The sequence below is a fragment of the Columba livia genome, chromosome 5 (genome assembly GCF_036013475.1).
Source record: "Columba livia isolate bColLiv1 breed racing homer chromosome 5, bColLiv1.pat.W.v2, whole genome shotgun sequence".
NCBI lineage: Eukaryota > Metazoa > Chordata > Aves > Columbiformes > Columbidae > Columba > Columba livia.
Genome location: NC_088606.1, coordinates 38556356 through 38575771, shown reverse-complemented (window position 1 = coordinate 38575771; position 19416 = coordinate 38556356). Strand labels below are relative to the sequence as shown.

Here is a 19416-nt window from a genome sequence, read left to right as displayed (position 1 = left end):
ATGATCAGCAGATTTGTTTTCAAAGTCCACTCACAACCTAACTGAAATCTTGATACCCTTGTTTTTTCTATTTTATGTCTCTGCTATTGTTTTCCTTGTGACTGTACACTTCAATAGTTTGGGTCTCTTTTTTTTTTTTTCCCTTCTTTCTTCAGACACATTATAGTTGCATTTTAAGAAGCAAGAATACACCATCTCCTCTTGCTGCTTTGTCCTTAACTTAATGGTCAGCAACCAGTCCACTAAATGAGTTCAGTGGCAATGTGTTAGTGACCGTCTTTTAGTAGAGATATAACCATAACAAAGTCTGCCTCTGGGTAAGGACATTAGATTGTGCATCAGGGTATTTGGACCTATTTTTGTATCTGCTACTGACCTTGTACATGTGCTTGTGGCAAGTCACCTTATCTAACGGCACCCCTGCTCTTCCTCCAGCTTAATGCCAATCAATTTATTAGGATAGGGACTGCTTCTTATAGAAATGTATTATACCAAGCAGAACCGATCTTTATTTTAGTTATGGTCTATAGAAGATACTGTAGTAGAAATATTGAATGACCTCCAGAGGACACACTGAAAGGACTTCAATTTTGGAAAAATGATTGTCAAAAGAGAAATTGCTTTGTGCAGATATTTAAGTCAAGTCTCTAGTAAAATACATAGAATAGCTACAAATTCAAGACAGTTCCTAAACCTTAATGGTTTCAGACACAGCAAGCAGGATAAAGAGTTGCTTTATGAAATGTTATAACTGGGTAATAACCCACCATGAACATTTGCTCACTACAAGACAACAACAAAACTCACTGATGCTGACTACACTATTTCAAAAAGTGCAGTAACTTCTCCTGTTGCTATGTGTTTGGATACACTAAAGCTAAGCCTGCTTTTGGCTGTACTTAATATAGTTCAGGAATAATAGGATCTGTGCTTTCCACATAGATTTTTCTGCTCTAATCCTTTTGCTATGATTGCAGCTGAACTTCCATTTCCTCGGGCTGCTAAATACTGTATAAAAGCTTTCCAAATACCTCATGGGTGACCTTCTGCCATTGCTCATTTTAATCCCTGACATGTATTCAATTTTCCACTGACAACTAAAGGACAAATAAAACTTCTTTTCTCTCTGCTCCTGTTTTGCAACCAGTTAAAAAATGAGTTAATATGGCTCACAGCGAAAACAAACATGGATTCTTCTTTTACGCAAGTACAAGGTCTTTGCTCAGAGACACAATTTCATATCAATGTAATAAATATGCATGTAAGCTCAGCCCCAACCTAAAATATACAAAGATTTAGCATCTACCCCTACAAAGATAATGCCTGATTAGAAAACAGCAGCACAAAACACTGTCTCAGTCTTATACTGCAAGGAACACAGTGATAACTGTATTTGCTTGTTCTTGGCAAATCTAGCACAAACTTTGAGCTAGCTTGTAGGCAATTTTACTCTATTAAAGATCATTCCATTTAAATCAAATAGCATTTTCAAGATACTAATACAGGATGTCAGGAATATCAGAATAACATTCAGCGATGTGGCTGAGCAGTACAAATTCTAAAAAGCTTTCACGTGAATCCCAGAAAAATAGAGGGACTTAAAATCCAATTTAGAAAAAAAACACGTATTACTGCTTCTTTATGATCAAGCAATATTTTAAAGCTATAAAAGCAATAACACAGTTGACACAAGCCTCAGGCTTAAAACGGATAGGAAATAAGAGAGATGCCGCAAGACCTACTACTGAGTAAAGAAGAACTACAATTTGCAGCAATTTGTCTGGCTAGATCCATACCTTTGATATACTTTCATCATTTACAGCTTTTCTTATTTGTGAAAGTAGAAGAATGTAAGTCTATTTATTCAGAGCTTTCAGGAATTACATCGACAGACATTGCAAATTACTAAATGGGAAAGTATGGAGGGAAATGTACAATTAATTTTGATACATCATAAATACAAAACAGTCAACAAAAGCTGTTTGATTTCCATGTTAAATTCCATGGAATTTAAAAGATACACAAGGTTCTTCACATATTTTATTAGACTGTGGTATTCCATAAATATTTTGTGGGGCCTGGAGTCTGAATATAAGAAATTTTTTCCTGCCCTCTTCTCTCACCTTACAATACTAAATGCTGTATTATAACTATGTCATGGTATTTGGAGGTTAACATTTATTCTCTTGTGTTTCTTCCCCCACCCTGGCCCCACAAATCAATATATAATTTCAAATCAAATGTAGCTATTACACAATACCTGCGCGGTGTGCAGTCCTCATACGGAGGGACGATGACGACCTTCACTGTTACTGATGTTCTCAGAAGATCAATCATTTGCTCATGGCTGAGAGTGGCCACAGCCACCTTGCAGATCTCCACCAGCCGGCTGCCTTGGCGCAGGCCTGCTTGCCACGCGTAGCCGTAGGGCTCAACATCTGCCACGATGCCTTCATAGTTCACGTGGAAGCCAAGCTGACCCAGACCGTTCCGACGCAGAGTCATTTCCACTGTTTCGCAGCCCTTAGTCACAAGCTGATAATTGAAATGAAGACAAAGCTTAATGCAAGGAGAGATCTTCAGTGCTAACAGAGGTCTAAGGGCTCCATTTTTGTACAATCAACCAACTCCCAAGACCAATGGTGGGACACAATCAAGAAATATGTATCTCAGTCCTGGGTACATAATCAGCTGAAATGGGTGTTGTCACTGAAACAAATATTTTCAGTACAGTCTGGTTATCCAAGTTCTGCCTTGAAGCTTTTACTGAAACCACAGGAATTTTAGAAGATACATGGCAGCACATAATAGAAAAACACATGGTGTTATGCAAGCATCTCAACTCCATCTTTTATGCATTAATAACCAAGCAACCACTCTACATTTCTGGCTGGTTCAGTAAACTGCAAGACTACTTTCAGTCAGAATGCGGTGGCGTACGGTTTCTAGGCACAGTGAAGTGGAGTCTATGCCAACTCTTCCATCTACCATGAGCATGAATACCACCAAGAGCAATTTAACAGCGCCTGGTTTTCCCTTTTTCCTGGTCATTATACAACTACAGTTGTGAAATCACAGGAAAGACAGTGAAACATAACACATTCTTTCCTAACTTAACTGGATAAAAAATGAGCACAGACAGATGTTTTAAAAACAGGTAACATGATTCACTGTATTTTTAGTTTATCACATGCATCCAGAGAATGAATATCTGAAGGTTGCAATAGGGTTTGGGACTGCACCCTGCTGACAACATAGTAAGTCAGTCTCAAAGATATTACAGCTTCATCTAAAACAAGACACAACAAGTCTATAAAAACACAGAAAGGGAAGGAAAACAAGGAAAAGAAATAAGGTGACATTTCTGTACTTACTGTGTGGGAGCAATTTATGCACCTGAAGGCTCTGCCTTTTTTTTTTTAATATATAGAGGCATTTTGACACACACAGAGCCAGCTGAGGTTGCCTGCTATGTGATAAAAGTGAAGGCAATATTGGATTTTGAGAAATAAAAGCAGGACAGTCCTTATAGATGCCATGATAAACAATTAGAATAGTTTTAGGGATCTCAAGCATTACTTAAACTGAAGCCTTAGTTGGCAGCAGGGCAAGAGAAGAATGCAAAGAAGGGGAACCAAACAAGAAAACACATTCTAACCTCCAGCCTTTTGACGATCTCTTTGATATCATCAATGTTGCTGATGAAGCTCTCCAGAGAAACACATTCACCTCTCTCATAGAATATTTTGATATTTGTGTCAGTTGAAGTCCATCCTATCACATCTCGACAGGAGCAATTGAACACCACGCTTTTCGTGTCCTGTTCAATGAGGACTACAAACTCATTAGAGATGCCCAGGAGACAGTCTATTTCCATACCCTTGCTGTAGTCTTTTGCATGGATACTCCATACAATAGCACCAGAGCTATAGATCTCTGCTCCTGGATAAGGCTTGGACTTTTCTTTCTTTTTTGAAGCAAGCGAGATGAAGGGGAACTTGCCAGAAGGGTCAATAGGTGTGTTGGTGACATTCTTCTCTGCCAAGTCTTTCAAGTACTCTTGACGGGTCCTGGTGGCCATCGCACGAAACTTTTCTGATTTATGAGCAGCATTCTCTGCATTAATGACTTTGGCTAGTAAGAAGTCCCTGAAAACATTTGATTTAGGAAACGTGACACCTTTTGGAATAGGCGGTCCAAAGGATGGTACATCTCTGGATCTTGTCACAGCGACACTAAAAGAAATAAAAAAAGAATCAGCAGAGTGTTTCACTGCAATGCAAATTCAGCAGTGTTTGAATACAGAAAAATACATTTCCTTTTTTTCCTTAACCCCTCAATCTAACTTTCTTTTTCTCAGCAATATGCCCATAATTATATTTTAATCTCGCCAGTGTGGAGATTATGTGCCCCTTATTGTACAAAGAGAAGGCCACTTATTTTTGCATCCTGCTTAAACAGAGCTTCAAGTACAAAATTGTGCGTTTACCTCACACTACTGATTTTTAAATCTCTGGATCAAAAACTGCAATAGCTGATACTGCATGCTAGTGATAGAGGCAGACTCCAAAAATACTAGAAATAATCAATTTCTTAGAAGTTTGGAGACAGAAATACATGCTTTCTTTTTCAACTGTTCCTTTTAGTTTCTGTACGTAGCGAGATATGGACTGACAAGAAGATTGCCTTAGGCAATGCCAACAAGCTTCACTATTTTCCCATGTCAATTCTCTTTTGATATAAAGTGGATGAGAACTATGGGGCATCACTGAAGATTTGCCATTCCAGTCCAGTATCATTCATTTGGCAGTCTCTCCTAAGAAGAGACTGACAACTGTACTTCAATCGTTCTGTGACAAGAAACGCTCCAAGAGTTCAAATCAGGTTTACTACATATCTATAACTAGATCTGAAAAAGGCATTAACTAACTCTGCCCAAAATATCATGGTAACTGAGTTTTAGAAAAATAGGATGGACCTCGAACACACCAGAAATGTATGTGGTGGCTCATTTGGAAGACTGGCTGGTACTATTTTCACACTTTGTTCTAATATCTGAATCCTAAAACATAACCAGAGAAATTGCCCCCCAAATCAATAACTGAGATTGCAGAAATGATAGTAAAGCTTTTGGGGGGGTTGGGCACGCAGGAATAGTAAAAATAAAATGAAGTCACCCAATCTTTAACCATATCTTCTGGTTTGTGTGTTGGGATTTTTAAAATAAATTCTATTTTCTGGCAACTGATATTGAAAGATGTCATTGACTGTCATGTATCCTTCAAATGCATCCAAATATATCAAACTATAGAACAGGAGGTGCTAATGATGCAACCATCTGACTCTTGATCCTCTTCAGTGGTCCTAAAGGGTCTGTTATTAAGAGATAGAAGCCTAAGTGTTAAAGACAATTACTGGACGTAATGAAAATTGGCCGGTTATATCTGGTTTGATGATTAGGTTTACAGTATCATGAATCACAGGGATAACAATTTAATCTTCAACATATGCTAGAGAAGTTTTAAAAAGTGAACGATGCCAACAGAGAAGCCAGACTTTTGAAATATTGTTTATCTTAGTTGGGAGGGAGAGTCACTGGCCAAGACTATGTTTTGTTTTATCCCTTTAACATAGTTTTTAATATAAATTCTAGTACATTTTTATGCTATATGGCTTCCTGTTTTGTCTAGAATTATGAATCTATGAAACTGTTCCAAACAATTCTGTGAAAAGAGGTTAAACTTAATTTGAAAAGTTTCCTAGAAAAACTTTCTAAAATGGATCTTTGTAAATTTAAATCAAGTGTTCACGCTGAGAAGACAAAAAACCAAAGTATTTTAATCTTAAAGACAGTACACAGAACATCCAAAACTCTAGCGGTCTCCTCTATCAAAATGAACGCTGACACTCCCACAATTTTTTTTCCTACCTGCTCCCTCTCCCCTTAAAATTTAAACCTGTAGTATCAGCGGAGCCAAAATTCTCAAATTTTATCCACCAATAGTAACTGGTAAGGTTCGAGCCATTGTAGTTGTGAACATTTGTGAAGGTGATTTGTAAGTCTGAAGGCCAGAAATATTTGAGATATTTGAAATTATTATTGTATAACAAGCATGAATCTTTCCCATGCCTTTTAAAAGGAAGAAATTGAAAATATGCAGTCATATTATTTAAAATAAAACCAAAAGCAGGTATTTATCTGTGTTTGCAACACCCAATTTAAATGGAAAAAGCATCTGTAGCCCTTCTGAATGTATTTCCTATTTTACCTTTATTTCAAAATCAGTTTCTGTACTGAATGAGAGAAGAAACATATGTCTAAAAGTTTAAGAACAAGCTATGTCCGCATAAATTATGCGACAGCAGAATTTGTCAGCAAGCTGCCTTAAAATGCGTACCAACATGAACTGCCTACTCCAGAAGAGTTTGATCCACATGCAAAGTTCAGCATCAGTTCAGAAGTGCTGTGTGAGCTTTTTCAAAAAATTATGAGGGAAAACTCTTAAGCCTTACTATACTTACTTGGAATACATCAATACTCCATTTCCACCACTGCAGTCTTAGTGCTTCCTCTGAATAAGCACTTGACTGAATAAAACACTTAAGTGAATATTTGTATTTCAGCAAAGACAACTTAATTCTACATCTACCTCATTTCAAGATAACTACTTTAAATCCATTACTCTGACACTTCATTTCATTTAAAAATAAAAATACATTAAGAGTTCAAGATATAACAAAGGTAAAAAGTTTCATTAAATGTAAAAAGAAGTGTAACTCATTATTTCTATATATTTTCAGTTTGGTTAAAAAAATTTATGCTACATAGGATTGCCATCTTGTAATTCTTTGTTATATGTCACTTGAAATTACCATCTTCTATTTAAATTATATTGACTTTAAGGTCACATTAAGATATTTTTGCTGCACAATGCTCTAGAATTTCTTCGTTGGACTGAAAATGGAACATAAGCTCAGATGCCCAAATTGTCCAAACAAAAAGTGAATTTGTAAGAATCAAAATAGAAATACTCTTCTAGCATACTCTTAATGAACAGAATAAAAAGGAAGTAAGAACAGAATTTAAAAAATCATTCCCAAATGCTTAACTATATACACGTGTCTGTATGTACAGACATACTGACAGCACTGATTTTCTCACTGAGTGCCTTTCCTTTGCTTACTTCTGTGTGTCTATTTACATTCTAAAAAGAAGTATTCTACATTCACAGGACCAAAAAAGTCCTTGACCCCCATCTTTCAGTGTGCTTCCCTACTGAGAATTCAGAAGAGGAACGACACCTCCCTTTGCACCCCAGTTCCGTGTTTTCAGTGAAACCAGTGATAGCTACCTGTAACAAACGCTGTCAGTGCAGGGACTGTGCACTCTCACAATGACAAAGACGTGCTGGAAGTGGGACCGGATGTTCTTTGGGCTGAATGGTTGTGCCCCAGGCTCCTGGAAAACTATTGTCACAATATCATTTCCAATGTGTCGTTTTCTCAGAAGCTTTAACAAAAACAAACAAATAAAAGTTGTAGAGGTTTAAACACGGCCTTTCACAATTTTAAATTACTTATTTCTCATTATTATAAATTATTGTTGTTCATTTTTTTAATTCCAAATGATACTTCAAGATGAAAACTGAAACCATTTTACATTACAAGTACTAGAATGTTAATTATTCATCTAAAAAAATTTAGGCATGGGCATTTTCATTTTTGTAACAATTTAATTTCTACACATAACAAACAGAAGATCTTGTTAGGGAAAATTTTGAGCTAAACAGAGAGGAAAGACAACAACAAAAACCTGCTAGTATCAGACTAAACTGGAAGCTGGAAATCATTCCCCAATTCACATATTTTTAAAAGCCAGAAGTAGGTTCTATTTCAAGTTGAAAAAATAGCTGTAATTGTCCTTAAGACACTCTGTAATAATTTTCTGATAGGTTTCTTTCAGTAAATCCAAGACAACAGTGAAGAAAAAAAGTAAACTACAAAGTATGAGGTTGGTGCAAAAGGAATTGTGTTTTTTGCATTGCTGAAGTTTGCCATTTGATATTGGAATACATTCTTAAAAAAAGGTCGTTATGTTATACATAATTTTAATGCGCTTTTCTTGCTTTGGTTGGTTGTTTGTAGTTTGTTGTTTTTTGTTTGTTTGTTTGTTTGCTACTGACTTATTACTTGTAAATTTATTTCAGACATGGAAATTATGTTACACAAAAAGCAAATTCGACCTATTTTCTTATTTATTTGAGTTCAAAATTAGTCATAAAGCAGTGAAGACAACTCGCAACATCAACAACACATGTGCCCAGGAACTGCTAACGAACGTACAGTGCAGTGGTGGTTCAAGAAGTTCCACAAAGGAGACGAGAACCTTGAAGATGAGAAGCGTAGTAGCTGGCTATCGCAAGTTGACAATGACCAACTGAGATCAATTATCAATGCTGATCCTCTTACAACTACACAAGAAATTGCCAAAGAACTCAACGTTGACTGTTCTATGGTCATTCAGCATTGAAAGCAAATTAGAAAGGTGAAAAAGCTTGCTAAGTGGGTGCCTCATGAGCTGACCAAAAATAAAAAAAATCATAGTTTTGAGTGTCGTTGTCTTCCACACAACCAAAATGAACCATTCCTCGATCGGCTTGTGACGTGTGACAAAAAGTGGACTGTATACAAAAAACTGGTGATGACCAGCTCAGTGGCTGGACCGAGAAGAACCTCCAAAGCACTTCCCAAAGCCAAACTTCCATCAAAGAAACGTCATGGTCACTGTTTGGTGGTCTGCTGCTAGTCTGATCCACTACAGCTTTCTTAGTCCTGGCAAAACCATTCCATCTGAGAAGGATGCTCAGCAAATTGATGAGATCCACTGAAAACTGCAAGGCCTGCAGCCGGCATTGGCCAACAGAAAGGGCCCAATTCTTCTCCACGACAACACCCAACTGCACATCACACAACCAGCGCTTCAAAACTTGAACAATCGGGCTACAATGTTTTATCTCATCTGCCACATTCACCTGACCTCTTGCCAACTGGCTGCCAGTTCTTCAAGCATCTTGACAACTTTTTGCAGGGAAAACCCTTCCACAACCAGCAGGATGCAGAAAATGCTTTCCAAGAGTTTGTCGAATCCCAAAGCACAGATTTTTATGCTACAGGAACCAAACAACTCTCTTTGGCAAACTTGTTTATTGTAATGGTTCCTATTTTGACTAATAAAGATGTGTTTGAGCCGAGTTATAACAATTTAAAATTCGTGGTCCAAAATCACGATTACTTTTGCACCAACCTAGTAGTACAGCATTTAGTATACAAAAGCAAACTGAAAGGAACATTGTATTATCTTTAATTGTTAAAGTAAATTTCTATTTTGAGAAACACAAAAGAACATCATTTGTAGATTAAAATGCATACACATCATACACAACCAGATGGCCTAGTATTTATCAAGACTAGGTTCTTCAGAATAACAAAGCAGGTCAGCCTACATATCTGCTCAGTGTAATAAAAAAAAAAAACCAACAAGGAGGATTTTGTCTTATGTCTTCTTGTGTAGTGTGCTGGACCACCCACTCAACACCTCTGATTCTGTCCTAATTACAACTTGGGGAATGTGCAATGGACTCTGCTGCAGAAGGCTGAAAATCATGTTAAGTACACCAGTCCTTTCGACTTAATATTTGAACTCTTATTTATGTAACACAGATGTGCTACTGACATAGAATAATATTTACAAACTTTCAGTAAATTATGCATGATTAAATAGAAACAGTCCTATGGAGAAAAATCCACCTATGATGTACCTACAATGATCTGCTTTGCCCAGCTACCTGACACAGAGATGGTCAGTTTTACTTTTGATTCTTTAAGTGTTTTCTTTGCTAGTAACAAATGAACGTTGTCATAAATATTCAATAGTTCAGCTACTTTGGAGATAGAGGAAAAATTAATTCTAAATAGGCATGGTCCATCCTACCTGTTGCTTGTTGTTTGGAGTATATGGTAACATAGTAGAAACGTGGAACATGATTTCGTAGTCCTTGTATGTTGTGTACAGAGAGTGAGTACCCGTTGAATCAGCTTCAGTGAAAGAAAAAAAGAGAAAATACAAGCATTATTTTTTAAAAAAGTTTAAAAACAAAGTTCCCTTATTATCAAAGAAAATCATCAGGCAAGACAAGACTTCCTATTCATCCTTGACTCAAGCTGAAAAGTCACCAAGCAAAAACTTACCCGGAATTTATTCACCTGCCAAAGTAAATAACACATAGAGACAGCACATATAATTCTACATACTTTCCCCAAGGAAGAACTTGTTAAGAATAGGGAATTTATACTACATAACCCTGAAGCCTACGTAAGTACAAAAAGTGATAACAAAGTCTAAAATACTTTTTCATCCACTGCTCAGTTATCTCAGGCTAATCAGAATGAAATGGAACTCTAAGGAATATGAAAAGGACTTCAGAAAGGAAGAGAGACAGATACTGTGAATGAATGCCATGATCTCATGCACAATTCGGTATCAATGGACATATAACCCGCAATACACAAACAAACAGAATGGGTTCTTTTAAACATAAATATCAGGACTAAGCTAGCTGTAATGAAGTCAGATAAAACCTTGACTAAAACAAGTGCTTTATGGATAGGAGCAGTCAAAAACACAAATAGGATGCCAGCATGCTTACAGCTGATGATGGAAAAAGCTCACAATGACATTATGATGCTGGTATATTAATCAAAGGTACTCTCACCTGTTTTGGGTTCTGGCCACCCTATTTTAAAAGTTATAGAAGAAAGAGAAGGGATCCAGAAACAGGCCACAAAAATAATTATACGTGGATGGAGAGACTTCCATGTGGAGAGAAAATGATAAAAACTAGGATTATGAAGTTTAGAAAGAAAAAAAGAAGAGGGGATATTATTAAAGTTTACAAAGTGTTGGCTGAAGACAACACTTGATTAGAGACAAATTGGGAACTTCTTGTTTCAACTTTTTCTTTCTCAAAAAAGGAGACACCTTGAAAAATGTTCCATTAATTTAAGTAGTAACACATTTAAAGCTGAAATAGTTAATTTATTCTATTAAATGTAACTGCTGTCTGCAGTGCAAAAAGCCTGTTTTCAAACAATTTTAAAAATAACTAGATGGAAAAAAGCATATTGGTTACTTGAAGTTATATAAACATGCTACTGTATTATATAATCCCAACTATTTATAGCAGCAGTGTATTTAAAAAACCTGTTAAATATTACACCTTGACATTTTTTATTAGGAGAGAAATCATGTCACTAAGGAGATAATATTTCTAAGATTTGTAAGGCATTTACAATACCATAAATATATAGTTTATTTACCCAGATTTTTGGTATAAGCTTTGACAGGAAGTTTTCATTTTCTTTCAAATTCAAAATAATAAAATGGAGGTAGCTCTGCTGTAAACCATAACATCATCCATAAAATTAAATGGAAAGTTTTTCACATTATAGCTGCATAGAGATTTTGCATTTCCAAATAATCTATATAGAATATAATGGGAACAAGAAAAAAAAGGACCCCTAGAATTTTATCAAAAATATCTCAATGTTTCAGCTCTGTTCCAGCATTCAACATTGCCATTATGAAAAACTAGCTAATGGCTAAATATTTTCTTTTTAATGATAATTACGACACCACAGGAGACGAAAGGGAATAATCTAATCTCTCACTTCACAGCAGTTGCGAATAGACAGATGCACCTGAAAGTCACCGAAACATCAACATAATTCCTTACTGGCTTTTTTTTTTTCTGTCTAACTGTAAATATGCTCATTTGTACATTATTGTATTGGGTTTGCGTGGCAAGGTTTTGAAAGCCGGAGGGCTACAGGGATGGTTTCAGCGAGGAGCTGTAAGAAGTGTCCCCCATGTCCCACAGAGCCAGTGCCAGCCAGCTCCAAGATGGACTCGTTGCTGGCCAAGGCCAAACCCATCAGTGATGGTGGCAGCACCTCTGGGGTAACAGACTTAAGAAGGGGGAAAAGTTACTGTGCAACACCAGCTGGAAAGAGGAGAAGATGTGAGAGAACCAACTCTGCAGACAGCAAGGCCAGTGAAGGAGGAGGGCAGGAGGTGCTTCTGCTGCTGGAGCAGAGGTTCCTCTGCAGCCCCTGCAGCCCATGGAGGTCCACAGTGAAGCAGAGACCCACCTGCAGCCCATGGAGGACCCCAGGCTGGAGCAGGTGGATGCCTGGAGGCTGTGACCCTGTGGGAAGCCCGTGCTGGAGCAGGTTTGCTGGCAGGACTTGTGACCCCAGGAGGACCTGTGTTGGAGCAATCTGTTCCTGAAGGACTGCACCCCATGAAAGGGACCCATGCTGGAGAAGTTCATGAAGAACTTCAGCCCATGGGAAGGACTCACAGTGGAGAACTTCATACAGGACTGTCTCCTGTGGGAGGGACCCCACACTGGAGCAGGGGAAGAACACGAGGAGTCCTCCCCCTGAGGAGGAAGGAGTGGCAGGGACAATGTGCAATGAACTGACCACAACCCCCATTCCTTGTCCCCCTGCACTGCTTGGGGGAGGAGGTAGAGAAATTGGGAGTGAAGTTAAGCCTGGGAAGAAGGAAGGGGGAAGGTGTCTTAAGATTGAGTTTTTTATTTCTTATTATCCTACTCTGATTTGATTGGTAATAAACTAAATTAATTTTCCCCAATTTGAGTCTGCTTTGCCCATGATGGCAACTGGTGAGTGATCTCTCCCTGTCCTTATCTCGACACACGAGCCTTTTGTTAGATTTTTCTCTCTCCCTTCCAGCTGAGAAGAGGGAGTGATAGAGCAGCTTTGGTGGGCCAGGGTGAGCCCGCCACAATCATCTTTCACAAATAGAGCATGCAAAAATATTACAAAGAACTGGAAAAGGGGAGCAGGTGCTAAAATAAAGGGAAATGGATAAGATGACAGAGGAAGGAAGGCCCCAAAAAAGTGGAAGGGGTCCAAAAAAGGCTGGGGGGAAGAGGAAGAGTATAAAGTAATACTGACAAATAATATATTAGAAAAACACCTATTCATTTAAGCCAAGCTTTCAACTTTCCTAGAATGACTTCATTTCAGGCAGGAAAGGGTTCTTTCTCAGAACAGCACCAGTTCTGCAAAGTAAGTAATAAGGCTATGATCCAAATGAAACACTTAATTATTCCAATGATTTCCAAGTACTTCACAGCTTCAATCGCTATTATTAAAATCTAACTAGAAACAGAAATCCACATCCGCTACAGACTGTGCATCTTTCTCGCCATTCAGATTTCCTCTAAGTCCAGAATACTTTTTCTGAAGTACAACACAACAGTTACGGGTGTTTGCTCTAAATCAAATCACTGCCATTGCAGTAAAATCCAAGACGGTCCACTGGAATAGTATCCATAATTTCAAGGTCAGAATTGTAAGGCAGCACTGCAACCAACTTTTATTTCTTTGCATTTAACAGAGGCCTGAGGGATCTACAAATTCATTGGCACCTTTTTACACATCCCCTCCTGCCATCAGTTTATGGTGTATCTATTGATGCTGCTTGCTCAGTCTTGTCCCGTTACCTGATTTGGTTACTTAGCTGAGGACTTCTTTTCCTTCCATGATTTTTCACCTTTAAAATTCCATCTTATTCTTCTGTCCTTCCACTGTTTCTAGGCTATCTTCAGAAGGACTGTCTTAACAGGCTTCCATGTGTTTTTTTCCAGCACCAACAATGCTCAAAACCGTGACTGATACCAACAGTGTACTGCTGATAAATTCACCCCACTGAAGCCACAGGACTTAGTTAGCCTACCTCTACAGCAGCTTTTAAAACCTCTTCAGTAGAAAGCTGTGTAAGAACCAGCATGAGCAGAAAATCTAACTCAGTGCTTCAAGGAAAACATGTTGCAAGGAATTGCAGGAAAACAAAAAATAAACCATACTGATGAGGTAGGAGAACAAACAGCCACTGCTACAAACTGCAGCAGTGCTCATATCTAAAGGCACAAGAAGTTTCAGAGCTTAATGCTGTTTCAATCTACCATTGCTATTAAAAAGCTCTGCCTTATTTCTGATTTCTCCTAGTTTTGTCCCAAATTCAGCACCTGTCAAACCTGCTCTCCTTTCCCTTACACAAGTATTACACCAAGCACTCATGTTCAACTTCTGTAATATCCAAGTTGATTTCAGACACGATTTCCTAGGACAGAATCCTTTGTTTTGTAACATACAAAAGTATATGTGTAACACAAACATAGAGAAATGCAGATGGACTTGCCCCCATCCCCATTTCTGCTTCTTAAGCAATCCAGGAACCTCTGACCTTGACAACAGACCTCACAGTGAATGTCTCAGACCCAACAATAAATCTATTCTTACTTCCATGTGGTTGAAAAGATGTTAAATAGTGCAAGTTAAGATGTGCACGGTAATCTGTCTATATTGTTTCATCAGAAACATTGTGGTATATTGACAATCCCTAAATTAAACATCAATTTGAAGTCCATTCATTCCCTAGATTTTCAATCTATTTAATATATTCTGTGCTAGTTTTATATTCTTTTAATCTCTTAACCAACAGTCATGCAGCATAAACATCTAATTCAGAAAGTTATCATTATTGGCTAATGTTATAATCCCACCAAATAGGTTCTTCATAAACTCCTGCAACTCACATCAATCAGTCTCCTTCATTTCCTGTTCAAACAACTCTGCTGAACAGACACACCAGGTTACCAGGCTCAGCATTATCCAGCTGATCCCATTCACCAATTCAAAATATTGAGAAATAAGACTGAGTGAGGAGGAGGGAAATAAAGCATGCATTACAACTAAAAAATAAAGTGACTGAAGTTATGATTTGAAAGACTACTGTGATGTCTATTACTTTAAAGTGATGGCCATAAACTTCTAGCAAAAGTGGGATAGATGACATTTTCTAGCTCTATCTCCTATCCAAAGCCTGCAGGCTAACAGGAGATAGAATGGTTCCCCTCTGGTAATTCTACAAATATACAAACAAAACTTTAAAAGCAGCAGCTCTTTTCCACAGTGGCACTGGCAGGGATCCAAAGCTAAATCCCTTGAAGGATCCAATGTACTTAAATATGCTTTCAGTTAACAGGATGCATGAGATTCCACCTTTTAAAAATTGGCTCTGTTACAGATACTTACCAATTAGGCCCCTAATTCTAAAACATTCTAAGAACAACAACTGTTTTCAAACTGCCTTTGCTAGAACAACTTCACTTTTCCAATTTGCACAAATCACAAATATCTTGTGAAAATTTCCAGAGTACATATACATATCAGCTTCCCTCCACGCTGAGAAAACCTTTCATCCTGTCTTACATCATACATGTGCTTTGCATAGGTTGCAAAGTATTGTCAAAGGTATAGAAATTAGCAAGGTAGCCTACATCGCTCTGACCTTTCTTGCAAGTTAATGAACAGACATTTGTTTTTTAAGAGCATCTTAGCAATCAGCTGTGCTGACATTGATCAGAATTTTTATGCAGGAAAAGTTCCTGAGTAATGAGACTGTGCAAACTATTCCATGCCAGTGACCTCTAGCAACACAAGAGCACAGAGCTGGAAAAGGAGCGGCTTGTTTCTTAGCTGTAGGCCTAGCTGTTTCAACAAAACCCTATAAAGCTAAGTCATGGTCAAAACCACAACCTCCTCCTATGCAGGCCTTCTTGTGTTAGGGACAAGGCAGAAAACACTGACTGATTACTTAGGGCAGCTATCGAAGATACATTGCATGTCTCTGTTCTGCTGTTCACATATTCCCCATACTTGAGATGCAGCTCTTGTGAGCATCTCTGGTCTCTAGAATTTTGCCTATCACAAGGTGGCCTTTTTTTCTGTGTGTTCCACACCCCCCCCCCAATTTCCTATGCAGAATACGCAATAGCAGTTTCTGAATGTAGCTATCCAAAGAGCTTAGCGTTGTGCCCGCAAAATACCACCTTCTCTTCCGCCACTTCCAGTCTGTGTTTTGCATATTGGCAGAAAACACAGCACCATCAAGATATATTACAAACGTTTGTTAAGTTTCTTGCCATTGCTCACATTTACTGCTGTCTAAACCTGCTCATTAAGAACTCATGTATGCTGTCTAATTGTGTGTTTCCTCAGTGACCCTGCAGAAAAGATAACCCAAAAGATTTCAGACAACTTAGGCATTCCTAAGCAGTTTTAGCTGAAGAGGTCCCAGGCATGTGAGCTTGTAAAGCCTGACTAAAAAGAAAAAAAATCCATAGGAAATCCTTTACGAAAGCAGCAGTTTTCACTCGAGCTTCCCCCTTCCCCTCTGATCACAGTGAACTGTTCATGTAAAGCCTCTTGACTTTTGTATTTTTAGACACAAAATGGAGCTGGGAAACATGAAAAATCCATCGCAAGAAAACAACTCTTAAAACCTGGAGAGATTCAGTCAATTTAAACTTTACATATATGTCCATTCAACAGGTGGTAAATCAAGGTACAGAATTTTGTCAAGTTCTCATTTTATTTCTCTGAGTCAGAAGGAACTCAAACGTTACTGGAAAATCCTGCAGTTTAGAAGAAAATTTCAAACAAGTACTGAAAACACTGTTATGGCTTTCATAGGTATATCTGAGCAAATGAGTCAACACTTAATCATACATAATTTCCAGGTGCGTGGACTGACACCAAAAAAGGTTTTTCTTTTTCAGATGTCTTAAATAACTAAAGCAGAAGAAAATGAAGAGAGGATTTTACTTTAACTACTGAAAGCAGCAAGGAGGTCACAATATAAACCCAGAAGCTATGAAATAACAAATATATTTTTTTCTGTTTTCCATACACATTTGATTTTTGACTGAGTGTGTTTTTATAACTGAGAAAATAAGACTTTGGGAGCTGCAGAAAAGGAAAACCCAGCCTGAGAATTACTGTATAATATATTTCCAGTAAAGGCAAGGAAATGTTGCAGCAAGAAACCGGCCTGGATCTCATCTGGAATTGTGTGTATAGTCCTAGCCACTAAAACTGAAGAGACTGAATTCAAACTTGGACAAGCACATAGGAAGGTTACCAGGCAATACTGCGGGGAGGGGTGGGGAGAGCAGAGAAATCCCTGTGAAACTTGGCTTATTAAGGGTAATATTACAAAAGCATACAGGAGGTACAACTGCAATGTGTAAATGCACTCAAGGGAGTAAATACAACAGAGGAAATATAAGTATTGCAACTAAAGGGAAGCTGGCTCAATGGTAAACGTGTATGAAACAGGTATTAATTTAGGTTTAAAACCACAGTAAGTTTTATAACCCTCTGAGGAGTGATGATTAGGCTGACCAAGTACAGTCTGAGAAAATGGCAACATGATCCCTGTAAGGAATCAAGGACACAAGGTGGAATGGTGGTGCATTAAAGCAGAGCAAGTTACTGTATTTGTCACAGGAGACTCATGACAAGAGCACAGTTTTTGCTGCTCTAAACTTGATTAATGCTTTTCAGCTTTCATGAATCAACTCCTTATTCAATTTCCTTTGCTGCAAGTGAGGGAAATAGCAAAAGATTTCCATGGGAACAGGTTTGCTCAAATACTCAAAGATGATGAAAACAGGCCAAAATTTCCTTCTGAGTATTTCTAAAGAGATTTATAAATTGCATATAGTACACACTAGGTGATAAACAGGTATTTCACAAGCTTGATTCCAGAACTTTTATAGATATTTCTTTTATAGATACTGCAGCCCGAGATCATCTTCCCACTGCATTTTTGTTGCAATATATTTTACGGTCGAAGCTGATAATATAATTGCCCAATCCAGTTTCATTTTTATAACTCAAAAGAAAACTCATAGAGGAATACATTTGATTGTAGGAGTAAGACAAAACCGCCTAGAAGAAAAACTACATGCAACAGATGCAGCAGAAAACCAACAGATCAACTTGTCAAGGTGGAGTTACATAGATGGGTTCTCAAAACTTTTTTGGTGACGGTCTATTAGCATATCATTAAAAAAAAAATGACAAACCAACTCCATTGATTACTTTTTAGACAACACACTGATGATGAATTTGCAATGCTGATAATGGTTCCATAATTATCGGTTTCTTGTTGCAGCTTTAGTGACAATGTCATGCCAAATTAGTACAAAAATCCAATAATTATCAGAGTTGAAAGACCATATGGGCATGGGTCAAATTACATACTTGCTCTGCTTTCACTTCTAATATTGAGCAACTGCCTTCTTATAGCAGAGAGGTTATTTTTAACACCTCTGTAAAAGTCAGTTAGCAATCATATTAAGGGAAAAAAATCACTTAAAGGAAAAAAAAAATGAAAAAGCCTTACTCTTTGTATCCAGCTGAGCACGATACTTTTCAAATCCCTTGAGTCGAACTCGTTCTCCCAAGAGCTGAAGAAACTCTTCAAAGGCTGGGCCTGCTGATTCATTATTATACATTTCCTCTTCTGTGCTTTGCCCGGCTTTGCAGTACATGATACCCACCTTAAGTTGGTAACTTAACTGCAAAGGGAAAAACATAAAAATCTTATATGTATACCAAGTGATACAGCAACTTAACGATTCACATTTTTCAATAGACCCGTAAGTCACAAAGAAAAAACATCCAATTATCAGTCTAATTCTAGATGTTAGTCTAGTTCCAAATACTCATTGTCTTCACCATAATTGCCTCAATGATGGCATATTTCAACTAAAGATGTCAAAATGCTTTCTGAAGTGAAACCAACATTAATGTTCCTTATTTTCAGGAGGACAACACTGCAGATTGCAAATGCTGAATGTCTTGCATCGAGCCACATGGAAAGCCCTGGCTGAGTAATGCCAGGAACTTGATTCTCCTTCTTAGGCTGGTACCATGGTTACTATCCTATGCTAAACCTTCCATGCAGAAGGTTAAGGCACAGCATGTGCTCATTTCTCTAAGAAGTAACAAAATTAACATTCCCTCACTTCAAAGAGAAGATAAAAATTATTCACTTATTAGTGCATTCACCTGTTAGCAATGCTGAAAGAGTCCATATCATTCAGTTGGCCTTCTCTGACTTAAAAATGCAGTAACAAAGAAAACAGCTAAATTGAGAAGTGCTGGTAATAAAGACACTATTTGCTAGCACAGAGCTTCAAATATATTTGTGCCTTTTACTTCCATTTTTTCCTCTAATTTGGTGTTTGATGTTCCTCATACAGCAGAAACTGAAGATGTGAATGAAGTCATTTTTTACCCAACCATAACTGATTCTTCAAAGCAAAATTGTTCCCACCAATTCCAAATTCCTGCACACACACAAAGGACCACATCCGTGCCCTTCAAGTCTGGACTACAGAAACAGAGGTTACAGAGGGAATAAAGCAGCACCCACAGCCGTTTACTGCCGCCTCCAAAACCAGAGTCACAGGC

At 37.8% G+C, this 19416-nt stretch overlaps 1 protein-coding gene across 10 annotated transcripts in view; it reads right to left on the bottom strand.

Moving 5' to 3' along the window:
- SIPA1L1 (signal induced proliferation associated 1 like 1) overlaps positions 1–19416 on the bottom strand; it is a 221415-nt gene that overhangs the window by 40973 nt on the left and 161026 nt on the right. For all 10 annotated transcript variants that reach the window (XM_065064464.1, XM_065064466.1, XM_065064462.1 and 7 more), the window contains 5 exons: positions 18344–18518; positions 9992–10095; positions 7353–7510; positions 3659–4235; positions 2261–2535 (listed from right to left, as the gene is read on the bottom strand). In XM_065064464.1, coding sequence (XP_064920536.1) covers positions 2261–2535; positions 3659–4235; positions 7353–7510; positions 9992–10095; positions 18344–18518 — 1289 coding nt within the window. The remainder of the gene's footprint in view (positions 1–2260; positions 2536–3658; positions 4236–7352; positions 7511–9991; positions 10096–18343; positions 18519–19416) is intronic.